This window comes from Microcebus murinus, chromosome 4 (assembly GCF_040939455.1).
Source record: "Microcebus murinus isolate Inina chromosome 4, M.murinus_Inina_mat1.0, whole genome shotgun sequence".
Lineage (NCBI taxonomy): Eukaryota > Metazoa > Chordata > Mammalia > Primates > Cheirogaleidae > Microcebus > Microcebus murinus.
In genome coordinates, this window is record NC_134107.1 from 18,619,537 (window position 1) to 18,635,327 (window position 15,791).

At 31.8% G+C, this 15,791-nt stretch overlaps 1 protein-coding gene across 1 annotated transcript; it reads left to right on the top strand.

The window, feature by feature from the left end:
• Nucleotides 1–4,280: 4,280 nt before the first annotated feature.
• Nucleotides 4,281–5,270, top strand: LOC105861277 (olfactory receptor 10AG1-like). Its single transcript, XM_012746668.2, has one exon. It carries the CDS (start codon nt 4,281–4,283, stop codon nt 5,268–5,270), a length of 990 nt encoding a protein of 329 aa, XP_012602122.2.
• The last annotated feature ends 10,521 nt before the right edge of the window (nt 5,271–15,791 follow it).

The window sequence follows — 15,791 nt, forward strand, 5'->3', positions numbered from 1 at the left end:
GGATGTGGAAAGATAGAAACACTCATACACTGCTGGTGGGAATCAAATTAGTACAACCTCTATGAAAATTAGTATGGAGATAACTCAAAGAACTAAAAGTAGACCTACCATTTGATCCAGTAATCCCACTAACAGGTATTTATCCAAAGGAAAAAAAGGTCATTTTATTAAAAAGACATCTGCACCCAAATGTTTATAGCACAGCAATTCACAATTGCAAAGATGTGGAAACAACCCAAGTGTCCATCAATACGTGAATGGATTAATAAAATGTGGTATATGTATATCATGCAGTAGGACTCAGCCATAAAAAAAAAATGCTGAACTAACACCTCTTGTATTAACCTGGATGGAACCGATAATCATTTTTTCTAAGTATTATAAGAATGGAAAAACAAACACCACATGTACTCAGCATTAAACTGGAACTAATTGAACAATACTTATGTGCATGTATAGAAATAAAACTCATTGGGAATCAAGTAGGTGACAGGAGAAGGGGATGGGTAAATTCACACTTAATAGGTATAATGCACACTATCTGAATGATGGGCACACGTATAACTTTGACTCAAACCATAAAAAGCAATTTATGTAAGCATGGCCTCTTATAATTTGAGAGAACATAATAATTTGATTAAAGTATTCTTAGTTTTTGTATGACAGGATTACCATTGTCTTCATAACAGTTACTCACAATCACAAATACCTAGGTTTGCAAAATAAACTGGTACCCTTTAAAGATGAGAAGACATGCATAGTATATTCAGATGATGTTAACAAGAGACACAATCTGCTGAAAAGTTCTATTCAGAGGACTTATTGAAAATAAAATCAGACAGGTAAGAAATCATTAGATAAATAATTAGAATATTTTCCCACAGGTAATATTGGACAACCAAGAATGTGTCCTCTAGGATGTCCATGCACATTGCCTGTATTTTGGGAAAGTAAGAGTGTATAAGATTATATTCCATAGAGAGACTGTAGGAAAGTTTGGTTAGCCTGGGAGAATTGTTTGGAAAAATACAACAAAATAATTGCAAACAGAAGCATTTAAGTGATTTAGTTCTGAGGAGGGAGAAGATATATTCCCATTGTGAAGAAGTGACTATTTCCTCTATAAGAGCACTTGCTATATGGAAAGCAGGTTGAGGTTGCATTGGAAAATTGTATGGATCTTACACAATGCCATCTTTAAATATTTAAATAAATATTTAAAATACACGAAACCATCAGTGAGAAAGGAGTTACTTCAGCAAAACTGAAATAGTAAATATAAACTATTAATATTTGCTATACTTTTTAATTCAGAACTATCATTGTCAAGACTCAATAAATAATATCAATCATCTAAAATAATGAATATATCTTGTTCTGAAAATGCATTCACTGTTTAAGTCAAAACTGTAGATTTCTGACATTCTGAATTAAAATGTTAAATTAACTAATGTGTTTCAAGTATTTGAAATATATATATACCTAATAAATTTGTCTATTGTTTATAATTATAATATTTATATTATTCATTTAAAGAAAATTGCTCTTAAACTAAAATTTCTTTACTTGTAATGAAAAATAGGGATAAAACTATTTTCAAGCAAAAATAACAGAAAATATGATTAAGAAAAACCAGAACAATATAATTAAATGATACTAATATAGTCACTAAAATAGAATTTGGAGAATTAAAATGATAAGATTTACAACTTTTAAAAGTTCAATTTGGGTATTCAGTCTCTGACTGAGGTAATAAAGAGATATCTCAAAGAGCTAAAAGTAGAACTACCATTTGATCCAGTAATACCATTACTAGGCATCTACCCAAAGGAAAAAAAAAAAAAACAAAAACATTCTATATAAAAGACATCCGCACTTGAATGTTTATAGCTACACAATTCACAATTGCAAAGATATGGAAACAACCCAAGTGACCATCAATACATGAGTGGATTAGTAAAATGTGGGATGTGTACACCATGGAGTTCTACTCAGCCATAGGAAACAATGGTGATTTAGTACCTCTTATATTATACTGGATAGAGCTGGAGTCCAATCTACTAAGTGAAGTGTCACAAGAATGGAAAAACAAGCACCACATGTACTCAACATCAAATTGGTATTAACTGATCAACACGTAGGTACAAACATAGTAGTAATATTCACCGGGTGTTGGGAAGGTGGGAGGGGGAAGGAGAGGATGGGTATATTCACACCAAATGAGTGTGGTGTGCACCATCTGGGGTTGGACATGCTTCCAGCTCTGACTCTGGTGGGGCAAAGGCAATATATGTAACCTAAACATTTGTACCCCTGTAAAATGCTGATATTAAAAAAAATAAAATAAAAGTTCACCTTGGGTTTTTTGTGCAGAATGCATTGTGGATGGGCAAGACTATTAGAATAATCCTGGAAATAAGACGGTGAGTTTAAGGAGTTAGGAGAGTAGATAAAAAGAATAAACATATTTTGAAGGTTTGGGAACAGTGAGCAGTATGCTTCAGCCAGTTGGGTTTATACAAGGTCTGGAGAATTTGAAATTTGGTCTTAGAAGTAGGTAAATGTTATAAATCAACCCCTTTCTCACCCTGGCTCCTCTTACCCTCCACAAAGCATGTTTGTGAGTATACGGGAAGTCAGGACAGACTGATAGAATTCACGCAGTTGTGAGAGGAATGGATAAACCACTCTGAATGTTTTGCTGGGAAGAAATGGATTATTGTTGGATGACTAGATTAGACTCCTAGGAAGAAGCTTCAATGGTACACTTCATCTGCATGAACCAGGAAGACAAACAAAATAAAGCCTATTTAGGTAAATGTAGACAGATAATTAATTAATGAGAGGATATTGAAATTTGTGTGGACTTCTTCTGACTCCTTAATTAAAAGTGAGATGATATATTCAGTTAATAGAGATGACAGGTCATGTGGAAAGGTGAAGGTAGATCTTTGAGAAGAGGAAATATTAACATAATTGTAATAAAAAGTGGTAGAATGAATAGAGCACACATATTAAGGAATTTTGATAGTAACTTTAAGCAGAAGTCATTGCTTGTTTTCTCTTTGTGTTCACTATTTTTTTTTTTTTTTTTTTGGACACAGGGTCTCATTCCATTGCCTGGGGTAGAGTGCCATGGTGTCAGCCTAGCTCACGGCAACCTCAAACTCCTGGGCTCAAGAGAACCTCCTGTCTCAGCCTCCCGAGTAGCTGGGACTGACACCCAGCTCATTTTTCTATGTATAGTAGAGACGGGGTCTTGCTCTGGCTCAGGCTGGTACGGAATTGCTGAGCTCATGCAATCCTCCTGCCTCTGCCTCCCAGAATGCTAGGATTACAGGCATGAGCCAATGATACTTTCCTGTGTTTACTATTTTAAATAAGACCAAACACATATGTGTTTCCATTGAATGTATTTTTCTCCGATGCCTCAGCTCCTGATCAGAAAAATAAAAAGTTGGTTTTAACTAAAGCCTGGCTTTTATCATGGAAGAAACATAGAAAAAGAGGCTTAGATGTGGTTTAGGGAGGTTTTGAGTGGGAAGCTTGGTTTCTAAACCTAGCAAAGAGATAAATATGAATATAATTGGTTATAGAATATCAAATATGTTGAATTACATTGATTATATATCTTGAGGTTATGAATTAATAATTATTAAATGCAATTATCACCATACAAGAGATGATATGACAATTTGTAAAAACAGGGGCCTGATCTGAATTCTTACACATTCACTTAAACAAATAAGACAATCATATGAGAATAGAAAACAAAAATGCAAAACCTTATTCCCTCAATGACAAACAAATGGGAAAACCAAGTCCTGTTTGAGTATAATGTGAAGGATTCAAATTCTTTGTACAAAGTAGAACAAAAAGGAAATAGGCAAGATCTCAAGGAAATATTTGAGATTTAAAGGAATAACATATTTGGAAAGAGTGGAGTCTTTCTAAAAAGGGAGGTGGTTTGAGCAAATTCTAGGGTTAAACAAATCAGACTGAAAGGAAAAGCTCATCTGCATTATCCCTTCTGGTATTGTAAGTTAATTAAAATTGTGTAGCTATATGTATCTTATTGGTACAATTAGAGTGAAAATCTATCATTATAAATCAATTGCTCAAGCATTTAATTGATTAAATTGATTTTCTTTTTCTGCAGATGTGTTCAATGCTTCTGGTTCACATAAAATTTCCCAGTATCACAGAATACAAATGTTAGAAAGAAACTGACAAATTTAAAAATCAAAACCTATGTCTCAGTCCAATCATTAAAGACAAAAATGCAGCCAAGAAATGTAACTCCACAGATAGAAAGTGAATTGAAAATTACAGAAACAAATCTTACTACAATAATAGAATTTATTCTCCTGGGCTTTTCTGATATTCCCAAATTTCACTGGCTTCTTTTTGGTCTATTCTTACTCATCTATGTGATTATTCTACTGGGAAATGGCATCATAATTCTAATAATAAGAGTCAATCCTACTCTTCAGACTTCCATGTATTTTTTCCTCAGCAATTTTTCTTTCCTAGAAATGTGTTATGTGACTATCACTCTTCCTCGAATGCTCATGGATCTTTGGACCCTCAAAGGAAATATTTCTTTTTTTGTCTGTGCTGCACAGATGTGTTTTTTCCTCACGCTGGGAGCCGTAGAGTGTTTCCTTCTGGCCGTGATGGCGTATGACCGCTATGTTGCCATTTGTAACCCTCTGCATTATCCTTTAATCATGAACCACAAAGCCTGTATCCAGTTAGTAGCTGGTTGCTGGATCAGTGGAATTCCAGTGGCCATAGGGCAAACATACCAAATTTTTTCTCTGCCTTTTTGTGGATCTAACCAAGTCAACCACTTCATCTGTGACATTCCCCCAGTGCTCAAGCTGGCCTGTGGAGACATCTTTGTGAATGAGATGTTCATCTACATATTTAATATACTATTTGTGACAGTTCCCTTTGTGTTGATTCTTGGGTCCTATAGCAGGATCATCTCAACCATCCTGAAGTTGCCATCAAACACAGGACGGACCAAAGCCTTTTCCACTTGTTCGTCCCACCTCATAGTTGTCGTTTTATTCTATGGATCAGCCACTATCACCTATTTGAAACCCAAATCCAATCAATATGTGGGAATAGACAAACTGCTCTCTCTTTTCTACACCATTTTGACCCCAATGTTTAACCCTCTAATATACAGTCTGCGGAACAAAGATGTTACAGAGGCCCTGAGGAAAGTGCTTCCCAAGCTGTTAGGACTGTGTGGCAATTGAAGTTAACAGAATTTATTGTTTGTCGTATTTAATTTTTATGAAGATTCATTTGATTTAATTTTCTTTTAGTGAACCTTTATGTCCTTAGAGTTGTGACAACTGTATTAATTTATTTAGCAATGCTGTATTTTAAGGATCAATCTTCCCTCTCACCATAAGCTCTAAATTGGGACATGTAACTATAAAAGGTGATGTTATATAGAGAGTATCTCGTCATTGAATTCATGACATTTTCCATTCCTTTTTTGAAGTCTTTCTGAAGAAACAAGCATTCTTAGATACTACATATCCATTACCAAATAATTATCTAATAGAAATAAAAACCTAAATGCACAAGAGTATGTACAAAATGGTTAATACAAATAATAATTGTATAATATGTTTATAGTAGCACTATGTGTCTAAGAAAAAGGCATAAATAAATGCACATTCTGAGAATTCTTTTAGTAATTACAGCACATACATACAATAGACAATTATGTGGTCATTAAAAAGACCATGCTAGGATATGGGCGGTAGCTCACGCCTGTAATCCTAATACTCTGGAAGGCGGAGGAGGGAGGATCGCTTGAGCTCAGGAGTTTGAGACCAGCCTGAGCTAGAGTGAGACCCTATCTATAAAAAGAAAAAGAAAAAAGAGCCTACACCTATGTGGTAATAACCTCAATCATTGTTTCTTGTGTTGACACCTTTTTTGTTGTCCTCTCCCATATTGACCCTTGGTTTAGCCATGTAATTAGCTTTGGTCAACAGAACATTAACAAGCATGAATTAGTCCTTTGGCATTAGGACGGTCACGTCTTACTTTGTAAACTTTCTACTACTGTGTCAAAAAGCTCAGACTAAACTCCTGGATTATGAGAAAGCACATAGAAAGAGGCCACAGCTCATATCCAAACTGTATAATAACAAAATTAAATTTAAACAGACTTACAATACCATAAGCTATTTGAGGAGTTTTTAACGTGTTAACATATTATTCAATATTCTCTACTATTTTTAAGCCATGTTATATTTAAGCTTTTAAATTTTGTTTATATCTTTCTATATTGGAGAATTTGCTTTTAGATATGTTTTAAAATGTCTTTGAGTGGTAGATTTTTTTTTTAATTCTTTGCATATCTAAAAATTTATTTCATAAAATTAAACTCTTTGGTTCAAAATAAAAGGTTCTGTGCCAAAACAGAGATCAAAATTAACAACAAAAATATCATCAGTAATAATACAAAGGGAAGGAGTATGTATACTGTCAGATATTGAAAGGGTGAATAAAAATGCATGTATCTACAATACTGAACAAAACAACATTATGTATTCTTTCTAAGAATTTTTAAGTGTTCACCATGATAAACCAAAAGCTGAAGAATAAAAATATCTCAATACTTTAAATAAATAATACAGAATATGTTTTTTGGCCACAATGGTGCTAAATTCCAATTTTGTTTAGTTGTTTGTAATAGAGGGAGAGGGTGCTTGACGAAATTTCTGGATGTGATAGATATTTTACTGATACATTCATATGCCAGCTTTTCAAATCTCAGGCTTTGAATGCCTGTTCTTGGTTATGTTTCAGTTATACATTAATGATATTGTTTGAAAAATAAATAAGTATTGAAATTGAATTTAAAATACAGAAACTTTCAGTAAAAGAAAACTAAGAGAATCCATTACTAACGGACCTAACCTACAAGGAAAAAAAAAAGTTCTTCAGGCGGAAGAGGATACCAGACAAAAATATATATCTTCAGAAAAAAATAAAAAGCATGAACCCTGGTAAATGTATAGGTAAACATTAAATATTATATTTTCTTTAATTTTCTTTAAAATATATATAAGTTTTTAAAGCAAATTTTTTTTTTATATTTTGGGGGATTATAATGTATGAAAATCTAAGACTTACGTAGACATTGCATAAAGGATAATGAGGGAGTGTTGAAGAGACTCATTTGGTTTGAAATTTTCTACATTTTAAATAAAGTGGTACATATTAAACTCACATAAATCATATGGTGTTAAAAAGTATATTCTGTTCTCTAGAGGAACTACTAAAATTCCAAGAAATAAAATAAAATAGAACTTCAAAACTATTAAATAGTCCAAAGGAATACTGGAAAGGGGAAAAAATGTATCAAAATACACAAAATTTTTTGTGTTTATTAGATTTATTGTGTTTATTATGTAATTTATTGTGTTTATTTTTGTGTTTATATATTTCATTGTGTTATTTAGAAGATTTTTTTAAAAGGTTGAATAAATATTACTGATAAATCTAAACACACCAATGACTACGCTGAATGTTAATTTAATTCAGTTAAATAGTATAATTGAAAAGTAGAGAACAGATTGCAAAGCAAGATTCAAATATTAATATATGCTATCTATATGAGACACACTTATAATTAAAATATATAAATAATTAAAAATAAATGATAGTAAACAAACATATCATGCACACCATAAGCATAAGAAGCTGGAATGACTATTATAATATGGGAAAAAGCAGGCTTTAAGATAAAATGTATTACCAAAGTTAAAGAAGTATATTTTATAGAGATGAGAGAAGTAATTCATTAGGAATACATAAATATAAATTCATAAGCATCCAGAATCAGAGACCCAAAATTTAGGAAGTAAAATTTGAAATAATGAAACAGATTATTTTATAATCCAGGTAGAAGATCTTCACATCTATTTTTCAATCATTGATGTAACACTAAAAAAACTTTTGTTGATGATGTAAATGTTTTGAATCTTTATTCTGGCTATGGTTTCACAAGTATATATTTCTGTAAGAAATCATAGAATTTTGAAACTCATTAAATATATTTCAAAGAGTATTCTTTATTTTATATAACTTATGCTTTATTATGTTGCTAATATAAGAAAAACTCTATATTTAAAATAATAATGCCATTGAAATAGAGCAAATATACTTCGGAAAGAAACTAAAATATATCAATATGTAGTAAGAGTTATAATTCTATTTAAGTAAGTTTTTATATTTATGATTAAATCTAACTACAGACATATATGTTAAGCATAGCATTTTGTTTTTCAAATTTGTTTTTAAATTATTATATTATTGCTTATTTACAAGCCAAACAACATCAAATTGAAGAAATCAGGAAATTGATCTCCTTACACCATTAGTTCCCCAATATTGAATCCCAATGTATATCATCTGAGGAATAAAGGCGTCATGATAGCACTGAGAAATTTACTAAGTTATTAACATGAGTTAAAGACTTGAACATACAAAAATATTTGCATACCTGCTTGTCATGTAGATAAAACAACCCCCCAAAAATCTAGTTTATTTCTAAATTTCTAAATGTGTTTGGTAATAACATTACATTTTATCAAGGGAACTTTGTTTCATAGAATTTAGTAAAGGGCTTCTGTGTAATCAAAGCACAAATTAAATCAACTGCAATGATTTAATTTTGAAGACCAATCTTTCCTCTCATGCTGAACTAGTGAGTTAAGAGATTCATCAAACATCGCAAGGGAAGATATTTGAGGGTGTTGTATAACCAGATATTAAGGTCATCCTTAGGGCGGGTGTTATCCTTTCCATTCCTTCAGATGTATTTTCTGCCCTTCTCTGATACTGTGGTTGGATTTAGTCAATTAGCAAAATCACAATAGTTAAGACAGTAGAAGTAGGGAAATAGAGATAACTTGGGTTATTCTTTAGCTTCTATCTCTTGTTTCTGTCCCAGTCCCTTCACTAAATTCAGATGGATGTCCCCTCTTCTATTGTCCCAGATCTCACTATTATCTGATAACATTTTTGTTCTCTCCTTATAGCTTCAGCTCTTGCTTTAGTAATACCTGCCTATTTTTTCAAGGTTCTGATTTTTCAACATACCCATCTATACTAATGTACTGTGGGTTACCTTGTGCCCTCCCAAAAGGTATGTTCACCCAGAACCTGCAAATGTAACCTAATATTGAAATGACATGTGAAGGTATAATTAAGGATTTGGAAAAGAGATTATCCTGGGTTAGGTCGGGGCCTAAATCCAATGACAAATGTCCTTATAAGAGACAGGCATGCAGGGGAAGTTTAGGCAACACATGCACAGACACAGGAGAAAGTCATGTGAAAATAAAAGCAGAGATTGGAGTTATGCAGCCACAAGCCAAGGAATCCCAGGAACCACCAAAAGCACATACAAGTGGCAGTAATAACGAGGTGTGCTTTGTAATATGGGCTAGTAAATATCATAATTAAGAAGGAAATGTTGAGATATATCTTTCTGTAATTAGGGCCAAAAAAGGTATGCACTCACTTTTTTCATTAGTAATTTTACTAGAGATACTAGATTCTGCATGTAAAAATATATAACAAAAATGATAAGAATTCTTCCTCAGAGTGAATGGGATTGAAAAAAAGAAAATAAATAAATAAATAAGAAAAACATTATAAGAATTGGAAAGAAATAATTCTGATTATTGGCTTTGATTGATTTTATTTATATATATTTATATATATGCACTATAGAAAATATAACAGAATCTACTGTTAAATTATTAGAGTCAATAAGTGAATTTAACATTTTTGTTGGGTATAGAGTCAATAAAAATATATCAATTTTATTCCATATAAAACAAGCCAACCAAATACAATATTAAAAATACTATGTGAAATAGGATCAAATTATCAAATATTTAAGAATAATTCTAATACAAATGTATAGAAAGTCTACTTAAAAATTATGAAATAACTTGAGGAAGTAAATAAATGGATTTCTATAACATGTTCATGTTATGGAAAATGTTATGGAAAACTCGATATTGATAATATATAAATTCTCATGATATATTAATAAGTCATAAATTTAAAGAAATAGGATAAAATTGTGTGTGTGTGTGTATGTGTCTGTATGTGTGTTATTTGGCAGGCTGCTTCTCAAATTCTTATGGAAATAAAAAACAACCAATAATAGCCAATGTGCTCTTGAAGAGAAGTAAAGTGGGAGAATCTATTGTAGTGGACATCTGTACTTACTTTAATGCTACAGAAATTCAAACACCATGATGTAATTCAACAATAGATATAGGGTCCAATGACACATAATAGAGAGTCCAACATCACCCAGGACATGCATACACTTGGATTTGAAAAAGTAACACTACAGAATAGAATAGAAATGGTGGTCTCTTAATAAATTCTCCTAACTTAATTGGATATAAATATATAAAGAAAAAAAACACTTGATCTTCATTTCATATAATTCATTAAAAAACTCAGATAATTTTTAAATCTAAATATGAAATGTAATACAGATATTTAAACTTTTTTGAAGATAATGCATATTTTATTCATGATCATGGTATGAGAAAAACATTTTTAATAAAATTATTAGCCATAGAGGAAAGCATTGGCAAGTTGAATTCTATTGATTTAGAACTACTCTTCATCCAAAGAAAGTTATTGAGAGTGAAATTTTCCAATTTTATTTCTGGTGTTTTGATTTCACCATATATGAAGAAATGTTCCAAATCAAAAAGAAACCTCAGGAGAAAAATCGAAGTAAAACTTGAAGACATTGCACGAGAGGATAATATAAATGTCGAGGAAAGAAATATATATATATATATACACACACACACATATATACAAGATTAATAACCATCAAAATACAAATTAAAATGGAATGACAAAAAACTTTAAAAGACTGACCATACCATATGTGTAAAGGATGTGGAACAACAGGAACACGCCTATGATGACCTGTCATCAGGACTTATGGTTAAAAAACATGATGGGGCATGCAACTCCTTTTATAGCTTTTTGCCTAGAAGTGAGGGAATTTAGCTCTACTCACATTTACACGAACATACATAATTCCTAGTAGAAAGTGCAATGCAACTTTCTAACTGGATACATACAGTTAGAATGCACATGTGTTAATACCCCAGATAACAAACCTAAGAAGTAAAATCTACTTTGGCCAAAAGCAAAGCAGAAAATGAATGAATCACCAAGAATTTCAGATAAATACTTATGGGACCAATAATAATCTAAAGGAAATGATTGGGAATAGAAAAAGTATAGAAGAAAGAGAAATATAATAATAAAAATATTTCATAAATGTTTTTTGCAAAAAATACTGAACACACACCAGCCAACCCAGTGGAATGCAGAGGAAATTGATGAGGGTCAGAATCATGCACAAATAAATTGTGATTATCTTAAGACATTAATTTTGGGGTATTTTTAAAAGCACAGCAATAGATATGAATTAAGATTCAGAACAAAATAGAGACAGGACAAAACAATGATGCCTGCCCTGCACTAATGAAAGAAATTAAATATAATAAGAACAATATCCTATGATCATGGGTTAATTAATATTCTTATAATATTCTTACTATTTAAAGTGATATGCAGATTCAATGCAATGCCTACCAAGATAGCAATGCAATCTTCACAGAAATATTAATAGAAAGAACAATCCTAAAATCTGTATGAAATCACAGAAGACCCTAAATAGTCAAAGCAAAAAGAACAAAGCTGGAGGTATCATCCTACATGTCTTCAAATTATACTATAAGATTATTGTAACCAAAATAGCATTGTACTGACATAAAAGCAGACATATAAACCAATGGAACAGATTAGAGAAGCCAGAAATAAATTCCTGTATTTACAGCTAAGTGATTTTCAATAGAGACACCAATAACATTCATCAGAGGACAAGATAATGTCTTAAATAAATGGTACTGGGGAAACTGGATAACTATATGAATAAGAATTAAACTAGTATCCTATTTCTTACCATATACAAAAATCAACTACAAATGGATTAAAGATTTAAATGAAAGTCCTGGGCTATGAAACTACTTGAAGAAAACATTGGGGAAATGCCCTGGGCAAAGATTTTTTTGAATAAGTCCTCAAAATCACAAGCAACAAAACCAAATATAAACAAAAGAGATTATATCAAGCTAAAAAGTTTCTGCATAGCAAAGGAAAGAATCAACAAAGTAAAGATAGAACCTAGATATTGGGAGGAAATATTTCCAAATTATCGATTTAATGAGGGATTAATAGCCAGAATATATAAGGAACACAAACAACTCAATAGCAAGAAACAACAACAACAACAACAACAACAAAAAACCCCTCACAAATAGTCCAATTAAAAATAGGGAAAATATCTGAACAGACATTTCCCTAAAGAATATTACTACCATATGGGCCAGTTATGCCAATTCTGGCATATACCCAAAAGAAAGATAAGAAATCAACCCTAGTGACCATCAATGGATAAAGAAAATGTGTTGTGTACATATATACACACACACAATGGAATACTATTTGGTCATAAAAAGAATGAAATCCTGTCATTTGCAGAAACATGAATAGAACTAGAGGTCATTAGGTTAAATGAAATAAGCCAGGGACAGAGACAAGTATCACATGTTCTCACCCATATGTGGGGGCTAAAATAAGTGATCTCAGGAAAGTAGAAAGCAGAATGATGGTTACCAGAGGCTGAGAAGGGGAGAGAGAAAATGGGGTAAGGGGAGAGTTTGGTTAACAGGTACAAATTGCAATTAGGAACAATAATAAGTTTTGATCTTTGATAGCACAGTAGAGTGACTATAGTTAACAATAATACATTTCAAAATATATTTGAATATTTTTGTATATTTCAAATATATTTTTGAAATATATTTGAAATATATTTGTATATTTCAAAATAACTAGAAAAGAAGCTTTGGGATGTTTCCAACACACAATTATGATAATTGTTTGAGATGACAAATATCCCAATTACCCCAATTTGATCATTACACATTGTATGCATGTATCAAAATATCACATGTACCCCATAAATATGTACAACTATTATGTATCAATTAAAAAAAAGAATGCATACTATCCTGTAAAGGGGGTCCTAGCCAGTGCAATGAAACAAGAGCAAATAAAATAAAATAATTAATTAATTATATTATTTAATTATAATTAAACATATAAAACATATTACTGAGAGAAATTGGAGGTAAGTGGAAATTTCTATAATCTTCATGGATTGCAATATTCAATATTGTTAAACTAATTTCTGCACAGATTGACCCATACATACAATTATTTGAATTCCAGTAGAAAATTCCAGTATGCATTTTATATTAATTGACAAACCTACTCTAAAATTTGTATAAAAATGCAAGGGACCAAAGAGAGACAAAGCAACTTTCATAAAAGAATAGCACATTTAGGAGAAGGACACACTTGTCTTCAAAACTTACTATAAATTTACTGTAAGAAAGCAGTGGGTAATTGTGAAATGATAAATATGTAGAACAGTGGGACACAATGGAGAGTCCAGAAAATCATACATATGTGTATTGCAAGCTGAGTTTTGACAAAGATGCTAGTATAATCCCCGGAAAATGGAAAGCCTTTTCAACAAATAGTGCAGGAAGAATCATATATGTACTCAATACACAGGGTAAAATAAACATCAAACCTTACCTAATATCATATACAAACATCAACTCAAAGTGGATCATAGACATAAATGTAGCACCTGAAGTATCATATGGTCTAGAAAAACATCACAACAGAAAATTTTTGTGATATAGGAAGAATAACTATTTCTTATCAAAAAGTCCCCAAACAACAAATGTTGCATGGATATGGAGAAATGGGAACATTCTTATACTGCTGGTGGAACTGCAAACTAGTACCACCTCTATGGAAATTAATATGGTGATACCTCAAAGAACTAAAGCAGTTTACTTTAAGCAGTTTAGAACTAAAGCAGTTTCATTACAGGGTATCTACTTAGAGGGAAAAATAAAAGACATTCTATAAAAAAGACATCACACTTGGATGTTCATAGCAGTACAATTCACAATTACAAAGATGTAATTGTGATGCAAGTGCCCTTCAATACATGAGTGGATTAACAAAATATGGTATATGTATAACATGGAGTACTACTCACTCATAAAAATGGTGAAGTAATACCCCTTGTACTATGCTGGATGTAACTGGAGCCCATTCTTCTAAATATCACAAGAATGGAAAAACAAGCACAACATGTACTCACTATTAAATTGGTCCTAATTGATTAACACTTATGTGCACATATGGAAGCAACATTCACAGGCTGCTGGCAGGTGGGAGTGGGGAGGCGAGGAGGGTAAATTCACACCTAATGGTATGACACATGATGTCCAGGGGTTGGGCAAGCTTGTAGCTCTGACTTGGGTGGTTCAAAGGCAATGTATGTAACCAAAGTGTTTGTACCCCTGTAATATTCTAAAAAGTGAAGGAGGAGAGGGGAGGAGAGGAGAGGAGAGGAGAGGAGAGGAGAGGAGAGGAGAGGAGAGGAGAGGAGAGGAGAGGAGAGGAGAGGAGAGGAGAGGAGAGGAGAGGAGAGGAGAGGAGGAAAACACAGATAGTATGCTTCTGTGGATTAAACCAAAATTAGTGTCTCCTTTCCTTAAAAAGATGGTGTTAATAAAATGAAAAAGCAAACAGGAGAATGGTAGAAAATATGCCTCATACATATTTCTGACGAAAGATTTGTGTTCAGAATACTTTAGTATACTTGTTATCCAGTAGAAAGTAGACAAGTAATAAATGGGTAAATTGATTGAACACTTCACCAAAAATATACTCAATAAGCACATAAAAATATGTAAAACAATTCTAGTCATCAGAGACATATGAATCAAAACAGTAATGAGATACCATACCCCCTCGTTACAATGGCAAAAATTGAAAATTCTAATAATACCAAGTTTGGCAAAAGTGTAGAAGTATTGTTACTCTCATATAATGTTGGGGGGAAATGTAAAATGGTATAAGCACTTAGGGAAACATTTTGATAGTTTCTTAAAACTTAAACATATACCTATAATAGGACCCAAACATTCTATTCCTACATATGAATCCATATAAATGAAACTATATGTTGAATCTAAAACTCGTTTACTAATATACACAGCAGCTACATTTGTAATAACCAATACTTAGAAACAACCAAAATCCCATCAAAAGATGAATGAATAAACAAATTAAGGCATATTTATCCATTGGCATTAAATTCTGCAAAGACAATGAATGAATTATTGGTGTATTCAACATAGATGTTATTTAGATATTTATACTGAGGGAAAAACTCCACCCTTAAAAGAGTACGTTATATTAATTATGAATGATCTATAATACAGAAATCAGATTAGTGGTTTTCTGGGGTTAAGGGTGGCAGGAGGATATATCAAAAAATTGCAAGAGGAAATGTTTCCCAATAATGTAAATGGTCTATACCTTAATTGTGGTGTTGGTTTCACAAGTGAATATATCTGTCATCTCATTGAATTTTAAATCTCATTGAAAATATTTTAAAGCACACGCTTTATTTTGTGGAAATTTTTATTTTATTATGCCTCAATAATATTGTTGTAAAAATAAAACACTACTGAAAAACAATATTTACATTATAGAAGATGTAAATATATCTTTGAAAATAACTAAAATACATGTACTATGAA